This window comes from Saccostrea cucullata, unplaced genomic scaffold (assembly GCF_032062105.1).
Source record: "Saccostrea cucullata isolate Sc308-1 unplaced genomic scaffold, CSIRO_AGI_Scuc_v1 ctg2685, whole genome shotgun sequence".
NCBI lineage: Eukaryota > Metazoa > Mollusca > Bivalvia > Ostreida > Ostreidae > Saccostrea > Saccostrea cuccullata.
The window spans coordinates 19634-44401 of record NW_026940497.1 but is presented as its reverse complement, the minus strand read 5'-3'; the positions used below and the strand labels follow the sequence as shown (position 1 = coordinate 44401).

Genomic DNA, 24768 nt, shown 5'->3' with positions numbered 1-24768 from the left:
TAATGCATAAAACGTAATCAATTTCAAGAAATGTGTTATGGTTACATTACAATGATGTTATTTTAAAAATAGTTCCACAACATGTATAAAACAGGAACATTTTAAGGAAACTGACACGTATGCATTGAAGTACGGTACCAAATTGTCCCGGATATTTTTCTAAAATCTCCAATTTCTCTGTATCCTAAAAAAATATCATAACAATTTGAAAGAAGGTTTTTTACTTCTTGACATTTGATACTTTCTTTTTTTGTTTCCACTGAAAATTCTTCTACACATGAAATGCGTTTTTGCATATTTACTTAAAACGTGTGCACATGATATGTTCAGAATGATACATAAATATATACGGCATTAAAGGTACTTGGACATAGATTTGAAGTTAATATTTTCTGTATAATATGACGAATTATATATTTTATTAGCATTTCACACAAAAATTAATTAAAAATCTTATTTCATTTAAAAGTTATTAAAACTTGATTGACACATCCTTGAACTTTCACATATTTTAACTTTATTCTTAATCATCCAGAAGAGAGGCAATCTTGTTGTGTTTTAAAGAGAAATATTAAAACTTTAATCCAGAAAAATAATTTTATTCGGAGTAGAAATGTTAGAAAGCAAAACGCCTTCACAAGTATCGTCATTCTGAGCTAAGTCCTGTGTGCAAATCGATCACACTCGTGTTATGTACACAGTTTTTGTAAACAAGGCAGGAGATCCGTTTTTGTTGATGTTTTGATTTCACCGGGTGCGTTCAATTGTCAAAGTCTGCTCACCACAACTGCACGGACTGAGAATATATTTGCGTTTGTTTTGCTTTCGAACATGTCTACTCTGAATTTTCTGGATTATAGTATTAATATTTTTCATTCATACACAAAAAGATTGCCACTTTTCGTAAGTATTAAGTGTAAAATTAAAACTTGTGAAAGTGCAGGGACGTGTCAATCAAACCCACCCAAAAATCTGAAGTTTTAATAACTTTGAAATGAAGTAAGACTTTTAATTAATTTTTGTATGAAATGCTATTAAAATATATAATTCGTCATATTATAGAGTTAAAATTAACTTCAAATCTGTGTCCAAGTACCTTTAAGTAATAAATAAAAAATATTCTTTATACTAATGAAATAAATATAAATTAATGAGGCAGCTGGAGCTTCTGAAAACACCTCTTTGAAAGAAAGGAAATGTCGCTATTCCTTAAAATACATTTGAGAGAAAATAAAAACTGATACACAGTGTTGAATCAAGGTTATCACTCAAAAACAAATAAAACATCATACGATACAGTACTCTGTTTTGCCAGCACAGTTTTCAATCACAGCAATCTTTTTCTTATAGGAAGTCTACTTCAAAACAGTAATTAAGAAACTATTTCGTCAAATTCAGTTTATCACAAACTCTGTGCGCCATTATTCTTTGGAATTTTTTCAGCGTTTCCGGGTCCGTTTTTTCTGAAAAAAAAAACCAGAAACCTTGTACAGTGATTATAAATCAAAAGGATTTTTTACATGCATGTACCGAAATGTTTAAGGGGATGAAGGACCTTTAGCTGAAAAAATACCTGTCATTTAATTTTTTTCATATTTTGTATATATCTTATTTAGTATGTCCTACATACTATAAAGCAGACATATCAATAGGTTTCTAGACTTATTTCTGAGATATTGAGTGACAAATACCATACCCCACAGTGTCTGAGCGGAGTTTTTATTCTCCGTGTTTCTGGGTCCATTACTCGGTCGATAATTCAAATTTTTCACCATAGATAAAAAATATACCAGCGGAAATGTGTCTTATAAAATATTTTAGAGTATGAATAGGGTTAAAAATTCGAAAAAGCAAGATTCTTTTGTAACACCACATCTGGAGACGGAAATTTACGACTTTTTTAGGACAACTTAAACCATAAAAAAATTAATTTGCAAAAATCCTATCATTCAGTATTTGAAAATTTACGTCGAAGTTCAAGGTCGTCATTGTATTGATTAACTGTAAAAATATCGATTGGTGAAGCTGAGCTCAATATTGCACGGGGCAAAGTTAAACGAGTCATGAAATTGAGAAAAACGTGTCATGTTTACATTTCTCGAGTACGGGAAAACCCAACTATGACGTCACACATTCCTGAAATAAGCGAAATACAAACCCACAGAACTTTTCCGTCAACAACCATGTAAAAATATTTTTTGCGTTCTGAAATTTACAAAATACCCTACCATGTACATATTATGACACGTTTTTATGACTTTATACTACGCGTTTTCACCGTGTATGATCTTACTGAACTAAGAGATCCACTATGACGTCAAAGACGCACTGGACGCGCAGAGTAGGGAAACGGCAGAGTGGATTAATCTATTCCGTAATTTGATAATATTTGCAAGAAATTTTGAATGTTTTCAGATATTTTTATAATAGATGGTGAACGCAAACAGTCAAAAAAATTATACAAGTACTGTGGTTTCAATCTCGTTTTTTACATATTTTATCAGAGATTATGACGTAAATCAACTGAGTCACGTGACCATACATCCTTCATCCCCTTAATTTGAAAACAAAAATATTTTGATTTGGTGTATACTTGCAACCTGTCGACGAATTATCTTAATTAATATCTGTCGACTTGGTATCAAAAGAACACCTGTCGCGACTTCATATGTAAACATTCTCAACCTGTATGCATTATAATAAATAGGCGTCCAATTTTAAAAATTGAAATTTGCAAATATCTTTCTTAAATAAACCAATTGCAGAGAAAATATGTTCAGTTTTGTGTATTTTTCGAGGGAAGGGGGGGGGGGTTCAGAGCTAGGTCATAGCGCGACCAAATCACTGAGCGGTGATATTTTGTCTACATATTTCTGTCACGGTGCAATTTCTTTTTGAATATTTGTAAGTTAATTACGATAAAAAAGATAAATTAATAAACAGTTTTGATATTTTTCAATCAATACAATAAGTACAATAAATCTTCATTCGATGTGAATAAGGTTTTGAGTACTATAATTTGCCTAAAACTGCAATTACCTTTTTAACTAAAAATTCTTTTGGAGTTATGTAAACTAAAACAGATGATACCACCGCTTTTGAATTAAGATATTTTAAGACCTTATGAAATAGTAGGATTATTTTTAGCAGCAATCATTGATCTTTCACTATATACATATTTTTTACTGAACTTGACTGATAAACATGAATGGAAACATTCAAGTATGAGCGAGGTGAACTTTACAGACCAAACAACTTCTAAACAACTTTTCGGTCATCATTATAACAGTTTACATATTTTTAAATTTTAAGTCCGTCGGATGGGACATGAAATGGTGCCCCGTGTCAGGGACAACAACCCCATTGGCACGCAGAAGACCGTTTCTCTGGAGTTCGAAAAAGAGTGGGCTCATTTCGGGCAGCCAGAGAAACCAAAAACTTTCACAAAACCGGTCAATAAACAAACTTGTCCGCCGAAATATGGCTGAAATATTGCCGCCTCGGCGTTAAACAATATAAATCAATCAATCAATATCGGTCATTGCGCGCCACAACATAGCAATACGGCGGCTCGTTCCTGTTATAAGTGCAGTTTTACTCGAAATTTATTCGTTTCAAATGTAAATAAAAGTAAAAAAAAAAAAAACAACAATGTTAAAAAGTTTAACTGGAAACAAGGGCTTCACAGGCTTTGATAACGTGACCAACTAAGAGTTCGTTTCCCAGAAAAGGACTTGATAGCAGTTAATTAAATTTATTTAAACAACTGAAGTGAAACAACCATAAATTATACGAAAAGGACAAGTCCTTTATTTCTTGTCTGAAAAAAAAACTCTTGAAGGTTAAGAAACAAAGGCATGTCAGCATGACCAAAGGGCCAGGAATTTAGATCTGTTCCCATCGCGAACGGCCTTAAAACAAGGAAGAATATGTTTTGCCTTTACCTTCTATGATAAGGAACCTCGATTTATTGTCTTATTCGAAGACCAATCTTCATTTCAAACAGCGGGATTCCAACGGGTGACAAAACAATCAACTCCTATTCACGATTCAATAGGAAATGAAGGCTCATACCACTGCGCCCTATGGGCGATGTGATTACTCGTATAATGTGAAGTTTTTTTTATAAATTTAAAGTAATTTTATGCATAAAATTGATTTCTGTAACCAACAGGCACTCATCCACTTACCGGTCTTATCTTCGCTGCAGCAACAACAACAGCGATCTTTGTTGCATGAACAACATGCAATGACCCTGTATATCCTCACGAAGTTCCACACCAGGTTAACAGGGGAAGGAACTCGGTATTTGTAATTCATAATTACGGTGTAACGTTCAAATCGCCAAAGGTTTTCAGCATTAGCTGTTACTCTCTCGTATGTAGAGCTGCAAATGAGAAAAAAATCTATTAAATTCACTTAAAAAAAAAAACTAAAAAAACAAATAAACATACAAAAATTTATATATGGTACGTAGGGAAAAAATGAACTGCTAAAATAAATATGAATTTATGAATGTGTTATTACTGAAAATTTAATCTTGTTTCTTTGATTTTCATACATATGTCAACCATACAGCTCAACGCACTTTTTTTAGCTCACGTGGTTTTTCGCAAATATTAAGGTCACATTGTTGTAATGAAAATTACCATTTTCGAACTGCAGTACAATGACAGAGCCCTTCGTTTATTACCATATATAATGTCAAGCATAAATGTCTTTTAAAATTATTATCTTATGTTTCCAAGTGGATGTTTTTACTAAACGATTCTACCATAGGTTTTTACAAATTGTATAAAATGAGCTTTCGATGATACCATGTAGTTGAAAATTTTAAAGTTTATTCTTCAAGGTATTTTTTTTTAAATCTTTGCTTATTTAACATACTCCTCTTGTTTTTTTCGAAATGTAGCGCCAAAAATGGATAACATTGCAGAAGGAAACCACATTAAAGGGTAAGATAATGAAGTATTGTTTATTTTTTAAAAACAGTAAATTCCTTCCATGAAAAGGAAAATACTTCTGCATTTACGGTTTGAAACATTAAAATTTGCAGTGGGATGAATCTCTCATGATTCTAGATTTTAAAGGTTGATTCTGAAAAATCCCTGCTTATTCATGTTATTAACATAGAAAGCAGCCAGACAGATGAAAAATACTATTCTGCCAATTGAATTGTGTGAATTATGTTTCATGAAATGAAATAAAACTCAAATTATGTAAACAAATACTTTTAAAATGTATTTTGTTGTCTCGATACACAATATTACATCAAAACAATGTGACCTTAATTTGTGCGAAAAACCATGCGAGCTTAAAAAGTGCGTTTAGCTGTATACATGTACCTGAATAAAGCTATAAACAGATCACAAGCAGCAGATTGGAAAAGAGCATGTAAAAAGCTGTCATACAATGTTAATCATATACCTGAACATAGCAATAACCAAGTTAACAAGCAACAGATTGGAGAAAAGCATGTATAGAGCTGACACGGCTCCTACAGTCCAGTCTTCCTGCGGACATCTTTCCTCTGAGGCGTCCGACCATATGGTCTCATTTGCTGTACAGTCATCTGCACAGGGCCCTGTATTTCCTAAATTCAATGATAACAACACAAGTCACATTCTTTAGGTGTGTTTAATCATGACGATATACCAAACCAAAAAAAATACTATTGTTAACTGAAGTAAACTAAAGTGATAATTTTGAGACTATAAAATACTTTAATTTACTAGATTACTTTGACACTTTAATTTGCTAAAGTGATAACTTTAATTTACCATAGTGTTCACTATAAAAACCTTGATTGACTATGGTAAAAAATTATGATTTTCTACTGTGACAACTTTCAAATAATGACACTGTAGTGATAACTTTGATCTACTATAGTAATCACTATAATTAACTATAGTAATTTTATGCCCCATTATCGAAGATTAGTGGGTATAAGGGATGGGTATCGCCAAAAATTTCGTATCGCGATATTATCGCGATATTTTATAAAAATATCGCGATATATTGTGATATTTATAAGCACACTATTTGTTTGATTTATATGGAATTATTGATTATTATTCCTATTTTTTTTCATTGTTGTTGTGAATAAATGAAAAATCAATCATTTTATAATGTATTTAATGTGTTTTCATTCAAAACTTAAAAAATAAAAATAAAGAACAAATAACAAGAAAATAAAATTCTAATTAACATGTCAAACAGAAATAGGTACAATATTTCCTTTCTGGTTTGTAAAAAAAGAAAAAAAAAGGATAACTTTAAAGTCAATACTCAATAACAATTACATTTGGTTTCTTTTTTCAGTTTAGGGCATGTTTTTTTTTAAGAAAAGTAAATTGTCAACATGTTTAGGCTTTAGACGTGCCCTCTGGGCATTTAATATATCCCCCGCCGTTGAAAAAACTCTTTCCGATGGGACACTTGTGGCAGGAATGCAAAGGTATGCTCTAGCAAGTTTAGCAATAAGTGGGAATTTAAATTCATTTTCTTTCCACCAAGAAAGAGGATTTTCCTGAAGAGGTATTGCTCGGGCACTTCTGTATTCATTCACCTGCTGCTCAGCAATAGTACTTGGTGATTTTGGAGGCTCAACATCAGTAATGTATACATCACCAAGAAAGCTGTGGAGCACAGATTCCATAGAATCACCGCAAGTAGAGGAAGAACCTTCTGCTTTGACCCTTTTTTTTTGACAGGGCTAACATCTGGAGAATCTGAAGACAGTGAGGGGAGGGGTGGCTCATTCAGGACTTCAACATCATCTAATTCAGCTTCTTTGTCTTCTTTCTCTCTTCTCACTTTGATTATACTCTGTACTCTACAGACTTCTAACACAATATCAGAGTAAACCGCTGATCTGTCATTTTCTGATAAAAATGGAAGCATCTTGAACCGCGGATCCAAAGCAGAAACAATACGTAGAGTGTGTTCAATCCGATTATATCTTTCTTTCAAGTCTTTATACATAATATTTTTCATGCTGCGGACTGTTGGGGTATCATCATTTTGTTCACGAAGCTTGTCCAGAAGTTTATTGTGAAGTGGCAAGATAATGGACAAAGTGGGAGATTTTTCTGAACACAGGAGTGTTGTTATATCCTTAAACGGCTTTAACAGCTGGACCACTTCCTCTGCCACAGTAAAGTCATCATCATGGAAAGACTTGAATTCTGCTTCTCTTTCTTTTCAAGGTAGCAAATATTGCTACCTGCATTTCGAGAAATCGTGAGATCATATCGTAGGCACTATTCCATCTTGTGCGGACGTCCATTATTAATTTGTGTTGAGGCAGTGATAAACTTTCAGCTGTATTCTTGAGCAAAGCAGCTGCAATGTTGCCTCTGTGAAAAAAAGCTACAATTCTTCTAATTTTGGCTTTCATTAGATACCAACTACCTTGACCTTTTGACCTAAACTTAAACCTTGGCCATACCTTTTGAACGGTAAGGGCTAGTGCTTTTATACATCACGTGATACCATAAACTTTGACATTATATCTCCTTAAAAAAGCAAACCTTGACCCAATTTTAAATGGTTAAGGTTAGTGCTTTTATACTTTTCACATTTAATCCTTGTGAGAAGATAATGCATTTGATATCAAGAATTTTGACCCTTTGATTTTGACGTAAGACCTACTTTTTAAAATTCTTAACCTTGGCTTTAACGTTTGAAGGGTTAGGGCTATGGCTTCTATAGTTTACAAATGTATTCTTTGTGGCTGTTAAACATTTATTCTAATGCAATTGTTTTGTGTAACATGTTTTCATTGGCTAATGCGCTGATGTTTGAAATAGATACAATGTTCCATAGTGAAAATGTAAAATGTGCTTTTAACGGTAGAATTCGTTCCGTGTATTCACAATTTAGCAAAAAAAAAAAACACAGGTGATAAGTCGTATTCAGTGCATTTACTATGAATTATCTAGCTTAGACAGTGCCAATAGTAAACAAGGCGTGTAAATTGCTTAGCGAGAAAAAACGTTGAGAAAATTAGTTGAATTTTTGTCTTTATTTGGATTATAATTAAGGTTTAAAGTCTTACCCAACCCTAAAAATATTGTTTTAATTACATTGGAAGTTATTTTCAATGCAAATAGTTTTGTATTCTTCAAAATCGTTCCGAACCGAATCTGCATATTCTGGCTATTTTGTGGGATATGAAAGGTATTCTTACTGTGGCGAGGGCTTGTCCCGAGACGCAGTTGTTAGATTTTCTAACTAATGTTTGAAGCAGTAAAACGAGCATTAACGGGAGAGTTAGCTTTTTATTGTTACGTCAAAATAGAGCGACGCAAAAAACACAATGCTTCGCGATATTTAATGGAAATAAGACATTAACAACACACGAGATGCAGTAATGGCATTAGATTGCGATAAACTATCTTCTTATTTGGTATTTGCAACCGTAAATGCTGTTTTAACGGTTGCAATTTAGCAATTACCGTCGCAAATACCAAATTAGAAGATAAAGAGATAGTTATTCCCTATATTCAATATATACCTTGCAAGAAGTCGTTAAATGTTTCTCCATAGAGCTGCCAATAGGGATAGTAGATGACCTTCCAAAACCTCCAGTCTGTCCATCTTCCAGCCCAGAAGAATACATGGTCTGGCCAAAGGTTGGCGTGGTAGTAGAAACCGACACCAACGATGACCACGGCGAGGAGGATGATGAATGCAAAGAGGTCCTTCAGCTTTACGAAATAAATCAACAAATGCATTAGCTTCAAGGTTTAACACATTTGTAACAATTATTTGGGTTTTATTGAATTTTTGTTTTAATGGACAGCAGTGATTGACTAATATAGTCGTATGGAAAACATACATTTATCTGGGGGAAAACTTTAAAGAGAACGATATTTTACAGACTTGCATTTTCTGTTGCTATCTGTATCAAATATTCGTGACGTGATACACATGTATTAATGTTTCCCAAGCTTTTTAGTACATGTCTTGAATAACTCAAGTTAATCTAAATTAAGCATTCTTTAAGTTGTCCTCTATTAAAGAACACCAAACTATTAGGGTATATAGATGTAGGAAACTACTGAAACTTTAAAAAAAAAAACTGGTATCGTTGTTAAAATTATAAGAAAGAATCAGAAACCAATCATGTCATGGCAGTTAAATGATAAATGCCTTAGTATGACATTTATTTAGTTGCTTTTAGTACATTTTGGAAAGGAATTTATTAGCTAAGCACATTGAACGGTTTACCATTTCCTTGATCATTATTAGCGTAGGCCCCAGCGTCCTAACCATCAAAAATGCTTCCAGAAAACGTAGATACATAATAAGTAGCGATAAGGAAAACATCCTACGAGCAACTGTGAATGTTGTAGATGGATGCATATGTCGCACAAATAGAGCTATAATCAAGAGTGCATAAGACAAAAGATCCACTATATTCCAGAAATTGTTTAAATATCTCCAAATTATCGTCCGTTTACTACGATTTGATTTTCCTACTATACCACTTTGGTGGAAAATTCCCTGAAACGAAAAATATTTTTTACTGTAAAATTTGACATTTAACACTAAAATCAACAAGCAATATTTTACATTAATACATATTATATATGTAGAATTTCGATTCCATTTCACTACAAATTCACGTTATTCTAATGTAAACACAAACACCTTTCTTCTTCGTTTCATTGAATTCAAAATAGACTACTTACAAAACATGAGAACAGTTCTTCTAACAGGTCACCAAATCCCCAGAAGTACACGTAATACTCAAACGCTCTTGCCAGGACCCTTGTATAGTATCTAGTACTAATACTGGTAGAAACAAAGGCACTATAGCTGACCAGCATAGTCAAAAATAGAACCTTAAAAGAAACATAAAGTGTCTGTTGTAGTAATTGAAACTAATATTTGAAAGTTCTAAGAAGTTAGTTTAACAATAGTGTACATCTGTTTGATTGGTTATCCCAATTCGAATTTTGCCGTAAAAATCAGTTCTCTATAAAATATTTTAAAACTGTAAAAATATGTAAACATGTACATGTATGTTTGTAAAAACTATAGCATAATTTGCATTTTTTTTTCAAAAAGTCTAATTCCTGTTGGATAAAAATCAGAACATTCCAATATAATATAACTGATAGTTAACAGGCATTGTTGCAATTCCTGAAAGAAAACAAATTATCAAATTGTGTTGAAAGTGATCAAAACACTAAAAAAAAGAGATCAAGAAAATTGTGAAAATTGCTTCAATTGTAAGTGTGTTGATATTTTCTTATTGATCACCTCTTTCATGGTTTACATAAGCAATGGAAAATAATTTAACAGAAACATTCTGAACATATAGGGTCATAGGCAGAGAAAAAAATTAATATTATAATAAGCATACTGAAATGATTTAATATTTTTTGATAGAAAACAGCTGTCATTATACTTATACTTACATAGTTAAAGATATATTTTGCCAATGGGGAACGCAAGACATCGCCAATATTGCAGGGTTTTTGGCATATGGACTGTACAAATCGAAAAAGACTGTTATCAAGTTCAGACATCGAAACAACAAATTGTAAGCAAGGAAAACACGTTCTCCAAATCATAAAAGGTGGGAGCAGGGTGTCAAGGAAAAGTAACATTCCCTGGCAACCGGTTACACCTGTCATCTGCTTCCTGTCATACTCAAGATGAAGGGGGAGGGGGGATAGGTAACTCAAAGTGAATTCAAGGTTCTGACGATTTTTACGAAAATGTTCACCGATTTACGACTTCCGAAAAGATTGTACTTGCTGACAAAGCCATTGCATCGGCAAAAGTATATGCGGAATGTTGCATTCAAAGGTTCTCGATTAGTCGATATCCTTGTTTCTCAAGTTAATTTTCAATACCCTGTCCTGTATTAGAAATTATTCGAACGCAGAGCTTGTTATAGTGTATCAAATCGATTGGGACACATAAATTCTAGATCTTGATGGAAGTGATGATGGTATAAAGTTAATCATATTATATAGGGAAAACTGTCAAATCTCCAATATATTTGCAGAAAAAGCGAATTGGAAAATCAGCAAGGCATTTCCTAATTGCAAATTGATCAACAAATATATTTTAGGTTAAAAAACTATAGGTATCCAGACGTTCTGAGAAATTGTCCTGATTTTAATTATACTTATTTGGTATTTTTTTGTCTTCTATTTCCGTCATAAATTATATAATAGATAGTGTAAAGGCTTTTGCTATCATTGCAAGACCCCATAAATCACTTCTTATTTCATATCATGCTAATGAGGAGTGGTATCTTAGGCTGGATTCAAGATAGTCTTATTTCTCTAAAACTGTATTATTTTTGTTTTTTTTTTGATAGGGTACAAATGTCAACTTTTATAAGACCTTTTCTAAGACGCCCAGAAACTTCGAATCATATAAAGATGAATAAATCGAAAAATATTGCATAAAAATCATTTTCAAGCCTTTTTTTGATGCATTTCAAATTAAATATTGATTTTTGGAGTTATCCTTCCTAGCTGTGGATCGAATATCCTTAAAATATTACCTTTATACAAGGGATAAAGTGTGGTGCTTGATCATTGTACCAGGTTTTGTTCAGATGTTTCTGACTGGCAGGCTTCGCAATAAACTCGTACATAAAATTTTCGTATGCAAAAGTCAGTGGATTGCTTGTTATTCCCCAAATAGTGACTGGGTCGTCCAGAAGCTCTAACGTTTTCTTGGAATCAGTTTCATACATGGAGTCAAGAAGCTCTAGGGTTCTCTTGTAAAATAGTCTGAAAACAGAAAATATATAAGTAGTTTGTGTGAATAAAAAGAACTGTAGGCACAGCTTTGTCGATTCAGACATTTTTTTTTATTATCCACGATCAACTCTTGGTTTACTGATATTTAGGACCGAACTAACAACTAATATGGTTTATTAATTTAACAGTATTTAAAGATAGCAATGTAAGTTTTTCGTGGAAAATTATAACAAAAGGCCCATGGGCCACATCGCTCACCTGAGTAACTTGGGTCACGCAGATCTTTACCAGATTCCCCCTCTTGCTATACCTATCATTCCCAACAACCCCCTTCCCTTTTTTATTTTAAAACTTTAGAATCTACACTACCCAAGGATGCTTCCACGTAAGTTTCAGCTTTCCTGGCCAAGTGGTTCTTGAGAAGAAGATTTTTAAAGATTTGTTCTATATATTTCTATGTAAAACTTGGATTCCCTATTGTGGCCCCGCCCAACACCCGGGGGTCAAGATTTTAACAATTTAATATCTACACTACCCAAGGATGCTTCCACAAAAGTTTCAGCTTTCCTGGCCCAGTGGTTCTTGAGAAGAAGATTTTTAAAATTTGTTCTATATATTTCTATGTAAAATTTGGATTTCCTATTGTGGCCCCGCCCTACCCCAGGGGGTCATGATTTTAACAATTTAATATCTACACTACCCAAGGATGCTTCCATATAAGTTTCAGTTTTCCTGGCCCAGTGGTTCTTGAGAAATAGATTTTTAAAGATTTGTTCTATATATTTCTATGTAAAACTTGGCTTCCCTATTGTGGCCCCGCCCTACCCCCAGGGATCATGATTTTAACAATTTAATATCTACACTACCCAAGGATGCTTCCACATAAGTTTCAGCTTTCCTGGCCCAGTGGTTCTTGAGAAGAAGATTTTTTAGTGACCCAACCCTATTTTTGTCTTTTCTTGATTATCTCCCCTTGTAAGAAAACTTGGCCCTTTATTTTAAAAATTTAAACTCCCCTCTACCCAAGGATGTTTTGTACCAAGTTTGGTTAAAATTGGCCTATTGGTTCTTGAGAAGAAGTCGAAAATGTGAAAAGTTTACAGACGGACGGACGGACAGACAGACTGACGGACGACGGACAAAATGTGATCAGAAAAGCTCACTTGAGCCTTTGGCTCAGGTGAGCTAAAAACGTAAATAGTCATACTCACTAAAACGAAGGAATACAATATATTAGTATACAACCTTACTGTGCATGATCCAGCAATGTTTTTGAAAAATTTTGCTCCTTTACGTCACTAGCTTCCTCCGACAATTTCCGTAATGCTTCATAGCAAACCAAACCAGTCACTATAAGTATTTCAAATACTAACTTTAAATCTCATACTATAATATCGAGTTGTTAAGGATGAATAATATATTAAATCTTTTACAGAAATATGCAATATTTCTCATAGATTGGTTATTTTAATAATATTCACCAAGTATATTGGGAGAGTTGTATAAGATTATGTCATTAGGTTAAACATTTATGCAAAATTTTGTATGGAATTATATAGAAAACAAAACGAAGTCTCATATCTAAAAACCAAGGAAAACCTACGAGTTTTTTTTTATAGTTGCAGGGATTTATCATTAGGTCACTTCAAATCAAAATCAGTCAAAAAACATACAATCAATTAATGCATCAATTTTTCTTTGTGTCAAGTTCCAACAAATGCTATTCAACACAGTAGATTGACACAGGTGTTTTGTGACACCCATTTATATCCCGAATCAAAGGCATTCGTAATTCCTCTTCCACTTAATATTAACAATACAGAGTACATGGTAATATATGATCGACAAGGAGGGCGCGAATCTTTTTATATTTGGAAAAAATGAAACTTAATGCAAAGTGTTTTTTTTAAATGGATATGGAGATAACGAACAGTTTTCAATCTCAAAGTCCATAAAAGAATACAAATTAAGAGCAGAGCAAACACGGATCTCCGAAACAAGAAGTGGGATCAGGTGTCATGGAGGAGGGAGCATCCCCTGCCGACCGGTCACACCCGCCGTGTGCTCCTTGTCATGATCAGGAAATAACGGAAAAAAATCCGTCGTCAATTCAGTGTACAAATAATGGACTAACAATCGGTATGAAAAACGCCAGTCAGCATTTGACTCAGTGATAAATTGTATTTGCTGACAAGATCATTGTATCGACCATAGAACTTACGAAATAATGAGGGTCTTTTCTCAAAATCTTTTAATTTGTTGACCCTATGTCATGCACTGTGATTTTTATCTAAATGACACATTATTTTTACAGCAAAAAATATTTTCATTAACGCGGGTTTGTTAAGGCTGCACACGGATCAGAATTATAGACAAATTAACACTTTTTTAAAATAATAAGTAACACTAATATATCAGTAAAGTCATGGATAAAACTTTTGCTATCATTATGCATTCTATAGACTTCAATGGGACTTGTACGTAAGGAAGCACTTCACCACGTCACTACGTGACGTGTATAATTAGAAAAAATGCTTAATGAAAAAGTTAAAAGTTCAACACTACACCGGGGATAGTTTCATGTAATATCAATTTGTTATAAAAGACATGTAAAAACATCTTTGTACCATGAAAAGTGCTGCTAGAATCCCACTGTCCTATCACAGAAATAATTTTTAACACTTTCGGACGAAACCTTCCCAAAATTTTTACACTTTGTTATAAGATCGAAAAAATTGCATCAATCCCGTAAACCATACAGCAATTCCCAAAATCAACAGAAGCAGAACTTGAGATAGAAACAAAAATAAAGTTTTAAAGTGTGCGGCGTAGTAAACTTAGGCCTATGCATCTTTTTGTAACGAACGATAGAGGAAAGGCTGATCGGCAAGTAAACACCCTGTCTGCTTTTATTTTACGAAGAAATTGTAGAAATATATTAGCAAACCTTATTCATGAGATTTATTTCCACAGGAATCACACATCTAATTCATTCTAAATGCCTTTAAACTCCGATTTTTAGCCGGGCTTATTGCTCAAAGAGCAATTGCCGGCTTATGTGATCCTGTTCAAGGCAGGATGTTGACCCCATAGTCGCCATTTTAAAGTTACGTGCAAAAATATAGTTCTTACTCTCAAATGCTTTTGAGATAATACAAACGCTAAATAAAGCAACAAAAATAAAACGAAGTTTTATCTATATAAAATAAAACAAGTCAAAGAACAAAGTTCATTAGCGTAAGGATTTTTGATAATCAGTGTTACCGTAGTTCTCTACACATTCGAGGTAAAGCCGGAGAGGGAACCAGACTGGCCTGTTTGTTTACATTCAGCTGCGGTACCAGATTAATTCTGATTCTGACAAAATCGGACCGTGGTATTAGGATTGAAAAACTCACTGTCAGTGTCTTATCATTTATACTGATAGTTTTAAAATATTTTTTTCATCAGAATATAAACGTGAGTCATGTAAGAAATCCATTCTACTCTGTAAATGAGCCCGGCTCTCTGTACTTCTGAGTACTTTGATTTGTCTTTGTTTACATGAATTCTCGCGTTTTACTTTGGATTTGCTACTGCATGATCAACAGTTATGACGTCACGGGTTTGGTATTTAAAACCTGTGATAGCTACAGAGGCCCAGAAACAACAAAATTTGTAAAAATTATGCCTCTGCATATTTTGATACATATTTAATGTACGACCTCAAATCAATCTTAGATATCGATTTTAAAAAGTTGTAATCTCAAAACTTCGCGTGATATAGCTAATTATGACGTCATATCATATAGAAAAATATTTGGTTGTAACTTTAATATACCTGCGAAATTATAAATGCATCTCATATAACTTTTTAGCTGAGGCAAATACACGACAGTAACGATATTCTTCAGTAAACAACTGACTTTCTTCTAATGACATACTGAGTTGGTGTTCTCCTCTTAGCCAAACTGTTTCAGCAATCTCTGGTCTATTGGCGTATAAAGCCCACAGAAGTATATCTTCCAGTTCGGCTGGTTCATAATCCTCTTCGTCACTATCTTCGTCCTCACTGCTCGTCTCTGGTTTAATTTGAGATTTCTTCTCCTTCCTCTTCTTCTTCTTCTTCTCCTTCCTCTTCTTCTTCTTCTCTTTCTTCTTCTTTTTCTTATCCTCCTTATTCTCCTCCGTTTCTGAAAAATATATTTCAAGTCATTTGACGTTTTCCACATTTCATTTACGTATATTAGGCACAATGAACACCATTGAATAATTACAAGTCGAATGGCCCATTGGCCACATCGCTCACCTCAGTAGCTTTGTTTAACAGATTGTTCCCTTGTTATATCAATATTGTGACCCCACCCTACCACAAGGGGTCATGGTATGGACAATTCTGAATCTACACTACCTTAAAACGCTTTCAAATAGGTTTCTCTTTTTCTGGCCTAATAGTTCTTGTGAAGATTTTCCCCCATATTTTTTTAAAGTAAAATTCAGATTCCCTATTATGGATCCGCCCACCTCCCGGGGTCGTGATTTTATCAATAATTTTTACTCGACACTATCCAGGATGCTTTCTCGGGTGTTTCATGACCCAATGGTTCTTGAGAAGAAATTAAAAAGGTGAGAAAAAAAATTACAAATGGACGGACAATGGGTGATAAAAAAAAATGCTCGCTCGATCTATTTCTTCTTCAAATTTCATTGGGGTATATTAAATGCAATTATGAAAAAAAATTCGGTATTATAAAAATAATCCAATCTAATACATACTCTTATAATCGAGAAGTTCTCTGCAAATGGTCTTCGGAGCCTTAATTGCCTTCCTCGCCTTTTTTTTCTTGAAACATTTTTTGGTTTTCTTTCTGTTGATTGACTTTTAATGTAAATGAAGCAAAAATAAATATCATCTTAGAATAAGGTCATCTTAATAATAATTCACTCATTCATAAAAAACAACTGATTTATTTTTTTCTTCTTTCAAACGACACATTGTTGATACTAGTACATGTAAAGTTTTGGTCCTACCTTCATCAGCCACATCATTCCTAAACAATCACAGCTCTCGATGTCTTCGGAATGCTTGGTACAAAGTATCGTCTTAAGAACAAAATCAAAAACAAATTAAGTATTTCCAACAATTACTCTTTACAGTTTAAAAAACAAAATTAAATAACATCAATACCAACAACTTTGACCTCGACCTTGGAGTTGACCTACTTTTTAAAAACTTTAACCCTGGCCCCAAAATTTTGAACAGTAGATACTAAGACTTTCATATTTCACATATGTGTTCTTAGTGGCAAGACCTTTCATTGATACCAACAACTTTGACCTTTTGACTTTGGAGATTTCCGTACTTATGATAAAATTAGCATTGGCCATAACTTTTGAATGGTAAGGGCTAGGGCTTTCTTCTTAACATATGCAATCCTTGTGACACCTTTTATTAGATACCAAGAATTTTGACCGTTGACCTTGACACTTAACTTACTTTACAAAAACTTCAACCTTCACAATAACTTTTGAAGGATTAAGGCTTAGGCTTTCATATTTCACATATTCAATCCTTCTGACAGGACCTTTCATTGGATATCAAGAATTACCTTGACTTTGGACTTTAACCTACTTTTATTTTTAACCTTAAACTTTTGAACGGTTAGGGTTAGGACTTTCTCCCTTCACACATGTTTTACTTGTGACAAGACCTTTGTTAAGAAACCAACAACTAAGACCCTTTGACCTTGGAGTTTGAACTACTTTTCAAAAATTTATCTTTGGCCATAACTTTAGAACAGGTATTGATAGGGATTTCGTATTTCACAAGCGTATTTCTTTTGAAAAGACCCTTCATTGGGTAATAATTTATCTTATTTGCTTTAAAGGAAAGTTTAATTATCGCCATACAGGGTCATAAGCGTTTCACAAGCACATCTTGTTCCTTATATTGAGAAGAGAAAGGGCTTTCATAATTGACATGTGCATTACCTGTGAGAAGATGTTTCCGAGCACGCTATGATTTATGACCCCTTGACTTTGACGACTGATATATTTATAAAAAAAAAATCAACTTCAGTGATAATTTCTTAATGACATACGACGGAGCGTTCATATTTGACACAATATGTCATAATAAATGACATCTGACCCACAAAGACACCGAATGAGGGGGACAACAGTTCTTTGAATTTGCTTGTTATATTCATTTTACCTGTTTCCTTTCGATACCTTTTGAATGCAGACAATAAAAAAAGTTCTCAAAAGATTTTCAGTTTAAAAAAAAAAGTTCAATTTTTACAATTTAAACAAGATAGTTCTACATTAAAATATGCATTTCGTGGTAGACCATTCCAAGTAAACGTCAGGAAATTGTTTTTTCTGGTCAAACTCTAAGAATTAAGTCTTTAGGCATTTGTCTGCAATATTTTTTGCACGTATATATAAAGCATTTATTTCTATGTTGAATTTGCTTAAAATAGATCTTACCTTAAAAAATAATAATGAAATAATGTTTTTCTTGAATGACATGTAGTTGTGTAGCATGTTTTAGGCATTAATTTCTGTGCGTTTTATTTTTCTGTCTGTGTAGATTGTGTGAGAGGGTTTTTTTTTTCTAGACAGGTAAGTATTTGAGAGATGAATAGCCGTTTAACAGAGAAAACACTTGGAACGATCTTACATTAATAAAAATATCTTGATTAATACCTAGCTGGGGATTAAAAAATCAGATGTATTAACAGTAAAATGTGGATAAGAATTTATAAAATTATATTGCATTACATTAAACTCAGACATGTTTGATGGTCATTTGGCAACAGTATTTCATTTGTTTTCTTATATCTTTCTATATGTATCAGCATTGTCATAAAAAATATCAATTAACCAATGAAAAAAATATGACCAAAAAATATCAAATATTTAAAAATATTTTACATTTTTTTCTTTTTAATGAGCAAATGTAAAGTTAAAAAATATAAATCAGGGTCACAAGAAATTTCGAATTCAAAAAAATTAAATGCAGTTAAGTAGCTCTCACTAGCAAGTCATTTTTTTTCTACAAGTCTATGTGCCGCAATTGTCAACACTTTGTGTTGTTCTCTTATAAAAGCACTAGTAGATTTAGTGGGGATCGCATTCCCCCTTTGTTTCCAAATTATACACAAGCTTTAACAAATATTTTATTTTGTTTAGCCCCTATCCCTATCTGACCCCTCTTTCAAGGTTCCTGGATCTTTGATAAGAGTTTCTAAGGAAATTGGACCAAAGCCCAGCGCAGGATAACTAAAAACTATATATATATGAGCGTTATCATGATTAAAAACGTACGGTTTTGTAAAGAGTTTGTACATCTTTCCTCCTGACCATTACACCATGATCCATGAGAACTTTCACATAATCGGTTCGATTGAATTTCAGAGCCTCAAGCAGTAACATCTGTAATGAAATAGTGAAGATAAACAAACAGTGATAGATCTAAAAAAAAAAATAATACCAGACATGTTTGTAAAAAACTTATGCCCCGTACCTCAAAAATCATAATTTTCTGATATTCTTATAACTTATTGAAATCAACGATTAAATCGTTGATTTCAAAGACTTACACGACCACATTCATTCAGCAGATTATGTTCCTGCAACACTTGATATCCAACGTAGAAATAAAGCGGAAGTGAGGGTGGCGAGGTTAATTTAGAATCTACGACGTATCCCTCTGTACGGAAAGACTCAAGTAATTCTTCAATGGTCTTATTCTTGTTTCCGTTAGCTTCAATACTTAAGGAAATGACGGGTCTGGTCACTTTTTCTGCCTTGTTTGTCTGGTTTAGGCTATACATAGCTTCTGGGCCTGGATAGGAAGGGTTTTCTATCCAAGAAAATTCACAAAAATACAGTTTATTTAATTGATGACATCTACTTCATGTCATTTACCATGTTTCTTAATAAGCAAAAATGACAACATAATGCCCGAAATTAATAAGCATATAGTGTTATCAGGAAACAACTATACTCTCAGTTGCTAACAAGAATTTGTCATATTATCCAGACTGTTTTAATGAAGCGATTTCATTTCGCAAAAAAACTTACTAGTTAAAAAAAGGGGGATTATTTGTAATAATCAAAATATTCAGACTCAATAAATATCAGTTTGAAAAAATGTTTATTAATCAAATGACATACAAACATACTTTACATGTATGAATAAAATTAGCACTGCTGTTAAATCTTATTCCGAAATATATTTTTAAAAATATTAAAAAGATATTGAGATAATTCTTACCTGAGCTTTCCTGTGCTGTAGAAAGCGGAAAATAAAGAATTCAATATTTCATTATTGATGCAAACTTTTTTCTACTAGTAGGCTAAAAGTTATGTCAGATAATGTCAGCCTTTTTTTTTCAAATGTTGACAGATTGATGTAAGCTGTCTAACGCCCCTTTCGAGAATTTTTCACTCATTTGGAAACTACATCACTAACCAGTGAGAGCTACAAATTTTGATCTATACTCGACACTCAGGGCCACTGTCATAGGGCTTTTTTGTGTCTGCATCTACTGTATTCGGGACCTCGGTTTATACAGTCACATAAGAGTAGAAGCTATAACCACTGCGCCACGCGGGCGAATTTCAATTGTTAAATATGTTATCTTCATTTTTTCCAATAAAGACCAATAAAGTTATCAAAAAAAAAAAAAAACAACAAAAAAAAAACATATGAACATTTGTTTCCGAATAAATATTAAATACGAAATACTTTCTGTGTTCGGTAGTCTTAAAGAAACATAAATCCAGTGTTAAGTCACAAAGAAACATTTCAGACAGAATTTATTCCAGTAAAACTTTATCAAATTTATATACAAGGAAACTTTAAGGCAGCCATCTCGCCTTGTTTGTCCATACCTTTTAATGCATCTGTACTGTGTACATCTTCCAGGGCCCACCCTCTTACAACCGCCTCGCCAACAAGCTTCGGTAAAATCAAGGGATCATCATGCTCTGTATCGAAATGGCTAACCTAAGATATCGATGAAACAATTAGTATTCTTTCTTAAGTCCCGTCATATGAAGGAAACTTAAGAACACAATCGATCAGAAGCCTCTTTAGGAAAAACTTGTCAAGAAAACTTAAGAACCAATTTTAGGAAAACTTACTGTGTTATATTTAACGAATTTAATATTTAACTATACGTGTTTGTGAAACACTGATGCCCCCGTATGGCAAAGTAGCAAAGATTAAACTTTTCTTAAATGCAAAATTAATGTATTGGTACCAAAGGAACGGTATTCTCACTGAAAATACAACTGTGAAATATGAAAGTAGAACAAGTTTAAGGTTTTTTTAATTATGCATGGAAATTTTGATGGTCAGGGTCATTGATATCCAATGAAAGAACTTGCCACAAAAAATACACATATAAAGAATGGAAGCCCTAGTCCTAAACGTTCAAAATTTATGACCAAGGTTAAAGATTTTAAAAAGTAGGTCAAACTCGAAGGTCAAAGTTCTTGCTATCAAATGAAAGGTTTTGTCACAAGGATTAAATATGTATGAAGGCACGAGGCCTAACCCTTTAAAGTAATGGTCAAGGTTTACTTTTTAAAAGTAGGTCAAACTACAAAGACAAAGTTCATAGTATCCAATGAAGGATCTTTTCACAAGGATTACGTATATGAAGTATGAAATCCCTTATCCCTTACCGTTCAAAAGTTATGGCCATTTTTTGAAGTTTTTTCACAAGAACAGAAATTTTCGAGGTCAAGGTTGGTATCCAATGAAAGGTCTTTCAACAAAGAATACAATTTTGGAGTATAAATGACCTGATATCTACTGTTCAAAAGATATATCCAAAGTAAAAGTATAGAATTTTTGTCTAAAAGTGGGTCAAACACGAAGGTCAATATCAAAATTGGTGTCACCCAAAGAAAGGTCTTCTAAAAAGGAATATTCATGAGAAATATGAAAGTCATAGCTCCATTAAATTAAAAGCTATGGGCAAGGGTAAAAGCTTAGCGGACAAGTGCAAATTTTATATATTGGTACCAAAACTAGAAAATACAATTGTGAAATAGGAAAGTCATATCACCATTTGTTCCCAAGTTATGGCCAGGTTAAAAAATTTTTTAATTAGTAATGAATATTCAAGATGAAGGTAAGAAGTTCAATGTTATTGGTATCCAATGAAAGGTCTTGCAACAAAGAATACGTGTGTGAAGTTTAAATATTCTGGTAACTACTATTCAAAAGATATGGCCACAGTTAAAGTTTGGAATTTTTGCATAAAAGTGGGTCAAATTCCAAGGTCAAGGTCAAATTTTGTGGTACCCAAAGAAAAGTCTTCTTACAAGGAGTGCAGTTATTAAATTTGAAAGTCATAGCTTTACTAGATCAAAAGGTATTGGCAATGTCAAAGTTTTTGCGGACAAGCAGACAGACTGGGAGACAGACAGGCAGACGGACGGACACGACTAAAACTTCGTTTACGGGGGCATAAAAATACACGTTTATTAAAATTTTAATATGTTGTCACGTTGTGATACTATTATAAAATTGATTGGACAAGAAAATACATGTTTTATGGACTTTGTTATTGAATAATGTTCGTTATCTCCATATCCTTCACACATCAAGCTGAAAGGAGAAGTACATTAATAAGGACAGGTTGTCTTTTTTTATGTTGCTGAATCCATAATAAATTGTATATTGGGAACATATAAAATATTTGTTGAAAGAAAAAAGCAATACAGAGACATTTGCTTTATTGTTTTTTAAATCTCCTTTAAGCATGTAAACACTCCTTCTCTGCCTTTTTATTAATAAAGATGTAATATTTGATTCAAAATATAAAGACACATAATTGTTTTTCCCCAAAATGATATTTCAAAAAATTCTTCAAGCCTTCAAATATAGGTTTACAAAATTATGTGTAATATTATACCATCCAACGTCTTTTTTTCAATTTATCGAGGCTTTCCTGTAAATCCATAAAATGAATGTCATTGAACTTGAGTCCAAATAGAAGTGCAGCCTGGCTCCGAAGATTGCTTTCGCTGTAATAATCATAAATACAATGTATCGTTAGTACATCATTGCATAATTTGATTTTAGAATTTAATAAAATAAGAAGAAAATGAAAGATGTAGATTAATTGCTTTTTGAATCAGAACTTAAACACACTCATGGAAATAGTCCAGAATGATGTCTGCGGCTTTTCCGGAACCCTTGATTACAATGACAGGAACCTTTTCATGCACAGCGTCAGCAGCATGTTTGATGTCATCCAAACCCCCCTCTACTAGGATTATGACGATCGGTATGTGCATAGCTATTATTGAAAAAAAAATCAGATTTATAACTCTGATTTTCAATTTAATATCTGATGTTTTAAATTGGACAAGCGATTTTAGCGGGAATTTGGTCGTCTGAAATGGTACATGTACCTGTACTCTATACAGATTGAGAAAGGAGGTTTAAACACTCATACAAAAACGTATGTGTACATGACAAAGACAACAATTCGAAATAGACGCAATTAAGGTAAATTCTGTCTGTTTTCATAAAGGCATGGACCTGATGCTGTGAGAATGATTAAGATGCTAAGAAATCAACCTCGATAAAAGCCGGTACATATAGTTTGTTTATATATATATATATATATATATATATATATATATATATATATATATATATATAACTCCGGATACTTACTTAAGTTCGGAGGAGTTAATAATACCAACTTGGGTGCTGATGTTCCGTTTCCGTATTAATTTAATTTTTTTGGTAAATATTTTGCTATTTTATGATAAAGATGAGCACTTTTATTGGAAATATAGCAGAAATAGAGGGGAATTTTATTTTGTTAAAAGAAAAATTATGATATATATTTTTGACAGCACCGAAGTAGGGTATATAAATGGCACTTAAGTTAAGACCCTACTTAACTCCCGTTAAGGGCGAAAACTGCGGCAGTCTTAATTGTCCTGAAATTCATGGATGTACTTACAGGCAATTTCAGGGCTTCGGCAATTGATTTATAAGGTTTCAGGTAATAAATAATCAATAAAAATTTACAGTCTTATTAAATCAATTTTCTTGTCATGTTTTTGTGTTTATTATTCTCCAAGATTTTTTAAGAGGAGATGAACTCTAATCTTCGCTATATTCTTCTTCTTCTTCTTCTTTTTTAAATTGTATCTATGACAATACTTAAAGTTATATTATGTGAATACTTGAAAGATCAAGTGGATTTAAAAAAATGATAATGAAAAAGACACTAATATATCAAATGAAATTCAAACTTTTACATTACGCTGCTACAATAGGCCTATATATGCGTACCGAGGAAAAATGTAAACAAAGAGTTGTTGCTCTTTACGACCTACATTATATATATAAATGAAAGTACTGACAGTACTTCGCAGAAATTTGTTTAGTAAACATACTATAATTGACAATAATTCCCTAACAATTTATTTGAAATCCATAAAAATACAAGCTATTATTATGCACATTTTTTTCTACAGAACTTACAATGCGTTTAGGTTATCCATATGCGAATTAAAAATGAATAAATTATGGAAAACTAAGCAAATGTTGAATAAAAATGTAAATTTTTTAATTAAGTATTTAAAAAGCCGCACCTCTTCTAGTTCATTTTATGAACTCTTTTCAGGAGTATTTTTTAATATCAATTTTTTTTTTTAATTTGTTCATTAAAAATTTTAGAAAGTCGAAAGATTATGTATTTAATATAAAGTGTTCAGCTTCTACAGGTTTCGTGCATTTTATTCCATCCAGTAGAAGAAATTTAAGGGATTTTGTGTCAAAATATACTTTTTTTTAAAGTAAAGCGTCGGAAATACAAACAGGATTAATTTTGTAAAATGAAGAAACGGATAGATTATCTTTTATATATATTTTTATGCACTCAATATTTTAAAATTCATAAATTTTATAAAATTTATAAAGAAAAAAAAATAAAATGAAGGAATTCCAAAGCAAGACAGTCTACTACGTGTTTAACATTCAATTAATGGCGACACGTGGTTTTCGTTG

The 24768-nt window shown here is 32.7% G+C and overlaps 1 protein-coding gene across 1 annotated transcript; it reads right to left on the bottom strand.

Moving 5' to 3' along the window:
* Nucleotides 1–23066, bottom strand: LOC134255509 (transient receptor potential cation channel subfamily M member 2-like). The gene is made up of 17 exons (XM_062738039.1): nt 22891–23066; nt 22652–22763; nt 20616–20730; nt 19319–19581; nt 19044–19151; nt 16746–16817; nt 16491–16593; nt 15659–15907; nt 12986–13085; nt 11534–11765; nt 10431–10502; nt 9699–9851; nt 9235–9510; nt 8519–8711; nt 5428–5593; nt 4191–4387; nt 1–1463 (listed from the first exon to the last, which is right to left on the bottom strand). Exons 1-17 carry the CDS (start codon nt 23034–23036, stop codon nt 1381–1383), a joined length of 2640 nt encoding a protein of 879 aa, XP_062594023.1. The 5' UTR covers nt 23037–23066; the 3' UTR covers nt 1–1380.
* Between the last annotated feature and the right edge of the window lie 1702 nt (nt 23067–24768).

What these genes read in the sequence shown, in the direction of transcription:
- LOC134255509 (XM_062738039.1), bottom strand. Translation starts at nt 23,036, where the DNA reads ATGCACATACCGATCGTCATAATCCTAGTAGAGGGGGGTTTGGATGAC. An exon ending in ACATTGCTGGATCATGCACA is followed by an intron (nt 11,766 to 12,985) that starts GTAAGGTTGTAT and finishes TTCTGTTTTCAG; the next exon opens with ACTATTTTACAAGAGAACCC. An exon ending in ATTTAACGACTTCTTGCAAG is followed by an intron (nt 5,594 to 8,518) that starts GTATATATTGAA and finishes CATTGAATTTAG; the next exon opens with GAAATACAGGGCCCTGTGCA.